We start from the raw sequence: 8,134 nt of genomic DNA, 5'->3' as shown, positions 1-8,134 counted from the left end.
CTCCTTGTCCTGGAGGGCCCACCTGCTGGTACATGGGAAGGGTTAAAGGTGTGGAAAAATATTTTAACAGTATTTTCTGATTATAATGGGTCACTTGGAGTTTATCATGCAGGCTGAACAAGAAAATAGTCTCCTACACCTGTCTCCTGCATGAGCTTCTGAACGAAAATAGACAGTGAAACTCTAGAAAAGCCTGACAGATCTACGTCACACTGTCACTAACATTTATGGACTCATCCATCTTGCGTCATGACAGGGAAGGCTGTTGTTGGTCTAGAGTCCAGGAAACAGCAAAAAATGGCCCAGCTAGTTGAAGCTAACTGTTAGCATTAGCAGCTTCACCACACAGCAGAATTCCTCCATACTTGTGGAGATAAAACATCAACGTTGCAGAGCAAACAGAGTCAGTGGTAGAGCGGTGTTGCTGTTATCCAATAAGAGGTGAAATGTCCAAATATCAGGAAATAAGACTCCAAATCCAGTTGTCTGAAACTCCACTCTGATGCACAGCAGTGCTAGTTGATATTTCTCAGCTGTCAGAAAGCTTCTTAGTAACAATGGAACCAACTTTGTTGAATGGCAGAGCTCAGTTTGCTGGTTGCACCCATGCAAAACTTGCCATATGTTCCCGGTCCACACTCATTTTTTTTCTGCTGTCAACTCTTGTTTAACCCATGTGCTGACATGCAGGTGCCTGATTGGCCCATGATTAGCGGCACTTGTGAGCATGGATCCTTCTTCAGCACTTGATTAGCTAAGCTCCAAGAATGCCATGTTTACCTGGGTGGGAATGTTACATGGGATAACTTCATGCTGACGTTTTAACAACACCAAGCTGCTGCTTTATGGGTTAGTTCTGGCTGCATTCAGAACTCATCAGAATACGATGTTTGGGATTGGCTGAGAGGGCAAATCTTTCATGGACAAGCACAAATAAATACACAGACAAACACGCACAGACACATAGACACACACACACACACGGTCACACTCGCACGCACACAGTCACACATGCACGCGCGCACACTCACACGCGTGCACGCACACACACACACACACACACATAGGCACACACACACACACGGTCACACTCGCACGCACACAGTCACACATGCACGCGCGCACACACACACGCGTGCACGCACACACACACAGACACATAGACACACACACACACACGGTCACACTCGCACGCACACAGTCACACATGCACGCGCGCACACTCACACGCGTGCACGCACACACACACACACACATAGGCACACACACACACACACACGGTCACACTCGCACGCACACAGTCACACACGTGCACACACACACGGGCGTGGATTCATGCAAGCACACACACACATAGACACACAAACACACACACAGACACATAGACACACAAACACATACACACACACACACATTGACACACAAACACACACACACGTGTACGCACACACACACGCGCACACACACAGACACACACACAGATAAACAGTCACACACGCACGCGTGCACACACACACACACACGCACACACACACACACATAGGCACACACACACACACGGTCACACTCGCACGCACACAGTCACACATGCACGCGCGCACACACACGCGTGCACGCACACACACACACACACAGGCACACACACACACACGGTCACACACGCACGCACACAGTCACACACGTGCACACACACACGGGCGCGCATTCATGCAAGCACACACACACACACACACACACACACACACATAGACACACAAACACACACACAGACACATAGACACACAAACACATACACACACACACACACCCACATTGACACACAAACACACACACACGTGTACGCACACACACACGCGCACGCACACAGACAAACAGTCACACACGCACGCGCGCGCACACACACACACACACACACACACACACACACACACACAGAAACATGTACACACACCTACACAGAGAAACACACACACTGCTTTGAGGCTCAACCTACAAATGCCAAATTTTTGCTCTGTTTTTTTAAGATGTAGCCAACAAACAGCACTAAAACACACTGTTTTATGAGTATATTTTCATGTCATCATACATCATTTCTGAAAGGAAAAACTCCAGGAAGCAGCTTTAAGGGACAAGACAGGTTTCCAAGCAGAAAGATTTGTTACGAAGGAATAATCCACCATCACACACTTCCTTCCCCTGGTTACATAACTATATATATATATATATATATATATATATATATATATATATATATATATATATATATATATATATATACACACACACACACTTTCAACAAAAATATAAACGCAACACCTTTGTTTCTGCTCCGATTTTCCATGAGATGGACTTAAAGATCTAAAATTCATTCCAGATACACAATATTGCCATTTATCTCAAACATTGTTCACAAATCAGTCTAAATGTGTGATAGTGAGCACCTGTGCTTTGCTGAGATGATCCATCCCACCTCACAGGTGTGCCACATCAAGATGCTGATCCGACATCATGAGTAGTGCACAGGTGTACCTTATACTGCCCACAATAAAAGGCCACCCTGGAATGTGCAGTTTTTTGCTTTTTGGGGCGTCTGGGGACTCAGAACCGGACAGTATCTGGTGTGACCACCATTTGCCTCATGCAGTGCAACACATCTTATTCGCATAGAGTTTATCAGATTGTCATTTGTGGCCCATAGAATGTTGGTCCACTCCTCAATGGCTGTGCGAAGTTGTTGGATATTAGTGGGAACTGGTACACGCTGTCGTATACGCCGGTCAAGCACATCCCAAACATGCTCAATGGGTGACATGTCCGGTGAGTATGCTGGCCATGCAAGAACTGGGACCTTTTCAGCTTCCAAGAATTGTGTACAGATCCTTGCAACATGGGGCCGTGCATTATCTTGCTGAAGCATGAGGTGATATCCATGGATGTACGGCACAACAATGGGCCTCAGGATCTCATCACGGTATCTCTGTGCATTCAAAATGCCACCAATCTTCATCCATAATAGATGCCTGCCCATACCATAACCCCACCACCACCATGGGCCACTCAATCCACAACATTGACATCAGCAAAGCGCTCACCCACACGGCGCCACACACGCTGTCTGCCATCTGCCCTGAACAATGTAAACCGAGATTCATCCGTGAAGAGAACACCTCTCCAACATGCCAGACGCCATAGAATGTGAGCATTTGCCCACTCAAGTCTGTTACAGCGACGAGCTGGAGTCAGGTCAAGACCCCAATGAGGACGGCAAGCATGCAGTTGAGCTTCCCTGAGACGGTTTCTGACAGTTTGTGCAGACATAGATTGGTTATGCAAACCAATTGTTTCAGCAGCTGTCTGAGTGGCTGGTCTCAGACGATCTTGGAGGTGAACCTGCTGGATGTGGAGGTCCTGGGCTGGTGTGGTTACACGTCATCTGCGGTTGTGAGGCCAGTTGGATGTACTGCCATATTCTCTGAAATGCCTTTTGAGACGGCTTATGGTGGAGAAATGAACAGTCAATGCACGAGCAACAGATCTGGTTGACATTCTTGCTGTCAGCATGCTAATTGCACAGTCCCTCAATGCTTGTGGCATCTGTGGCATTTTGCTGTGAGACAAAACTGCACATTTCAGGGTGGCCTTTTATAGAGAAATGGTGATATTGTGTATCAGGAATGAATTTTAGATCTTTAAGTCCATCTCATGAAAAATCAGAGCAGAAACAAAGTTGTTGCATTTATATTTTTGTTGAGTGTATGTATGTATGTATATAGATAGATAGATAGATAGATAGATAGATAGATAGATAGATAGATAGATAGATAGATAGATAGATAGATAGATGATAGATAGATAGATAGATAGATAGATAGATAGATAGATAGATAGATAGATAGATAGATAGATAGATAGATAGATAGATAGATAGATAGATAGATAGATAGATAGATAGATGATAGATGGATGGATGGATGGATGGATGGATGGATAGATAGATAGATAGATAGATAGATAGATAGATAGATAGATAGATAGATAGATAGATAGATAGATAGATAGATAGATAGATAGATAGATGATAGATAGATAGGTAGGTAGGTAGGTAGGTAGGTAGGTAGGTAGGTAGGTAGATAGATGATAGATGGATAGATAGATAGATAGATAGATAGATAGATAGATAGATAGATAGATAGATAGATAGATAGATAGATAGATAGATAGATAGATAGATAGATGGATGGATGGATGGATGGATGGATGGATGGATGGATGGATGGATGGATGGATGGATGGATGGATAGATAGATAGATAGATAGATAGATAGATAGATAGATAGATAGATAGATAGATAGATAGATAGATAGATGATAGATGATAGATAGATAGATAGATAGATAGATAGATAGATAGATAGATAGATAGATAGATAGATAGATAGATAGATAGATAGATAGATAGATAGATAGATAGATAGATAGATAGATAGATAGATAGATAGATGATAGATAGATAGATAGATAGATAGATAGATAGATGATAGATAGATAGATAGATAGTCCTATAGCCAGATATTTATAAATATACAGGGTGGGCCATTTCACCTGAATGAAATGGGAATGGTCGGTGATATTAACGTCCTGTTTGTGGCACATTAGTATAAGTGAGGGGGCAAACTTTTCAAGATTGGTGGTGACCATGGTGGCCATTTTGAAGTCAGCCATCTTGCATCTAACTTTTGTTTTTTCAATAGGAAGAGGGTCATGTGGCACATTAAACTTATTGTCTCAAACAGGATGTTAATATCCCCAACAATTCCTATTTTATTACAGTGTATCCATAGAAATGGACCACCCTGTATTTACACACACACACACACACACACACACACACATGCCTATATATTTCGTTTTACTGTGCTGAAGATCTGCTTTAAGCATGACCAGCCTTTGTTCTGTTGTTTCAGGACCAGCTGTTGTTCTGTGATGATTGTGACAGAGGCTACCACATGTACTGTCTGAGCCCTCCCATGTCTGAACCACCAGAAGGTACGTACAGCTAAATACTGAAAACCAGTGCATCCATGTCTGGTCACACTACTCATCCCAGATGCTTCACCGTCTCGGTTTGTGCAGCATTAAGCTGTAGGTGTGGGTCTCACACTCAGGACCGTGAGGCCTGTGGTCAGAACAGTCATATTTCTCTGTGAGCATAAATACCCCACTCAGGTCTAACTGGAACATCCTAACCTGAAGGCACCAGGCCGAGAGGCGGTCTAAATTCTGTGATCACAGAAATGGAACAGGAACATCTATTTAAAACAAAAGATGGCTGCCTTGGGATGTTTGATGGTGTTGCCATGGAAACGAGTAGCAGAAAGATAATCTGTTTCCATGGCAAAATTGTCACTAGGCTGAAGATACAGTAGCAGAGCCACTTGTGTTCCACAGCCAGTAACGGTGTCGAGCTCTGCCCACGCAAGCCATGCTTTTAATTTACAGGAATACGTTCAGAGGCAGCTTCTGGTTTCAGGTTAACCCTCGCCTGGATTCTGGATGCTAGACCATCCACGCTGCTTAAGGCTCACCCAACATTTGCAGGCTGGGTCCACATTTACTTGAACCCGTTTAGACAGAGAGGTTAACATTAACATCAGCTGTTAACGTCAGCACCTTCTGCCAAATTGTAAACCAAATGACTTGTCAAATCCCCCGCATCCATCCGCGTGTGGTGCTCTAATTTAGTGTCACTTAATGCTCTGTGAAATGAGGGATAAAACTGTACAACAGTAACGGCTGATCTGTGGTCTGATGCGTGTGTCTTACAGGGAGCTGGAGCTGTCATCTGTGTCTGAGACAGCTGAAGGAGAAGGCCTCAGCCTACATCACTCTCACTTAATCTGCAGAGCTCATCCTCTTGGCCTTTCATCCTCTCCCAGACCACCTCTCATCACCCCTCTGTCTGCAGCAGCACCCTCACCTCCCCCCTTCTTCTGACACGCTCACCGTGACTCTCTCTACACGCTGTCCCTGTGATCCCTGGCATGACCGAGCACTCCGGTTCCCCACAGCGCTGCATCCACCCTTTAACATCGCTCCAGAAGCGAGGCAGCCTCCATCCTCTTCGTCTCTGATCCTCTCTTCTGTGCTTGACCTGAACCTCGGCCTGTTCTTCCTCGTCGCCTCTGCTCTGTCTCAGCACAGGAATTCATCAGCTGGCAATAAGTTTGCTATCAAGACACACACTTCAGCCCTCCAAGGGCACTTCTGAGGCACACCGCTCCACAGAAACCCTTGTAAGGGCTCTCAAATGAGCCCTAATGATCTTCAGCTGCAACTCTGTCAAGTAGTGAGTGAGAGTGACTAAGATGGTGAGGCGTTAAGCCTAATTTATACTTCTCCATCTGCGTCGGGACGAAAGCATGCAACGCCATTATCTGTCCTTTCGAGGGCTCTCCAGCAGGCTCACAAGGATAGACGGTATAAATACCGAGAATGCAAGCTTGTGATTGGTCAGGACGCCGCTGTCGTCAACAGCACCGCCATTGCACTCTCAAAGACAGAAAGACATGTCAATATCTAGCAGCAGACATGGAGCAGCTTGAAGAATACCTTGTGGAAGAATTCCAAACATATGAATGTTTTCTTCACCCGTGAGTGGAGGCGTGGAACGATGTGCAGCAAGTGTTTTATTTGTGGATGGGAGTGAAGGGAAACGTGGAGAGCGCACGAAGAGGTGGAGGAGAATGAGAGAAAAATTTGTCCGTCTTAAAAATTCTCTCAAATGCAAAAACACGATATAAGCACACTAGTAAATGCACTGGCTTGAACCGGACACATGACAGGATGCCACAGAACAGCGCTACGCCCTCTGCTGTCCTGGCGGGGAGTTGCTTAGCAACACTCCCCAGGAGACGGAGAAGTCAGAGAGCAAAACGTCTCCGTCAGTGCGCGCGTGTCTCCCTCATGGAGCTGACGGAGAAGTATAAACTAGGCTTTTGGGGGAAATGGTTGACCGTGGAGCGGTGTGTTTCAGTATTCGCCAACTGTGAAATGTACGCTCAACCAAAATTAGATTCACACCCTCTGAGCATCGTTGTGTTTGGTAGACCTGAGACTCTGAACTGTCCTGTGGGATTTGTCCACAGGACGGCCTGTCCTGTACAGTTTATAGTGGGGAGGCAATTGTACAAAATTAAGACTGCTTTTCAAACCACACAGTCACGAACACACTCTCCTCAGTTTTAAGGCAGACGATGTGGTCAGGACTATCTGGAACCTCACCGAGTCCTCTCTCCATGCATGGGCTTTCCACAACTTAGTTAGCATTTTTGGGATTGACTCTGAGGGTTTTACTGCATGCACTTGGTCTCCTGATAAGACAAGAGAAGGACTTTTTATTTGTAATTGGCTATTTCAGTTAAAGATGTGTGTTTAAGAAAAACTGTTTAGGTTAAGAGTCTCTCACCAGCCATCACCTGACCTGTTGTCCCATGAAACTGTGACTGTGAGGCCAGTGCAAGTCTGAGAAGCTCCTGGTGCTTGGTGTGTGTGTGTGTGTGTGTGTGTGTGTGTGTGTGTGTGTGTGTGTGTGTGTGTGTGTGTGTGGACACACGCTGAAGCCTAAAACATTTTTTACGATTCCTCTGTCAAAGTTATGTTCTAATGCATGATTTTCTTTATTACTGAAATGACAAAGGAAGCACACTTAATTCACAATAATGTGTTTGTGACATGAACTGAGTGTGTGTGTGTGTGCGTTTTTCTGCCCTTTTAACATAAAAACTTTTTATTTTGAGCTTTAAAGTCTTGATGCATTGCTTCACAAACTGCAGTATTATGTTTACTGACTTGAAGAGTTTTAATCTGCACTTCTCCCAGTGTTGCTCAAACGTTTCAGCCCTGATTGCTTTTCACTGACATGTTCAACGCTACAAAAGATGCAGCAAAGCTCCTGGCACCGTGCGTGGCCAACCCTGATGGGCTCGACACACGGGAGGCGACAAACGACCGCGATCAGCGAAATTTGTCGCTGTCGCTTTTATTACCTGTCACACGGGAGGCGATCCGCGGCAGCGGCCAGCGGCAACGCCGTCTACGCGTTCTGTTCCATGGCGAAATCGAAACTTCCGTTGTT

General features: G+C 45.2%; 1 protein-coding gene across 1 annotated transcript in view; it reads left to right on the top strand.

The window, feature by feature from the left end:
• Positions 1-7,795, top strand: part of dpf1 (double PHD fingers 1) — a gene marked incomplete in the record, with an annotated part of 99,832 nt that extends 92,037 nt beyond the window's left edge. Inside the window, 2 exon segments of the mRNA XM_070543774.1 lie at positions 4,965-5,046; positions 5,826-7,795. Of these exon segments, the coding sequence (XP_070399875.1) occupies positions 4,965-5,046; positions 5,826-5,896 (153 nt within the window).
• Positions 7,796-8,134: the final 339 nt, after the last annotated feature.

This window comes from Nothobranchius furzeri, chromosome 13 (genome assembly GCF_043380555.1).
Source record: "Nothobranchius furzeri strain GRZ-AD chromosome 13, NfurGRZ-RIMD1, whole genome shotgun sequence".
Lineage (NCBI taxonomy): Eukaryota > Metazoa > Chordata > Actinopteri > Cyprinodontiformes > Nothobranchiidae > Nothobranchius > Nothobranchius furzeri.
This window is presented reverse-complemented; position numbering and strand designations above follow the sequence as displayed.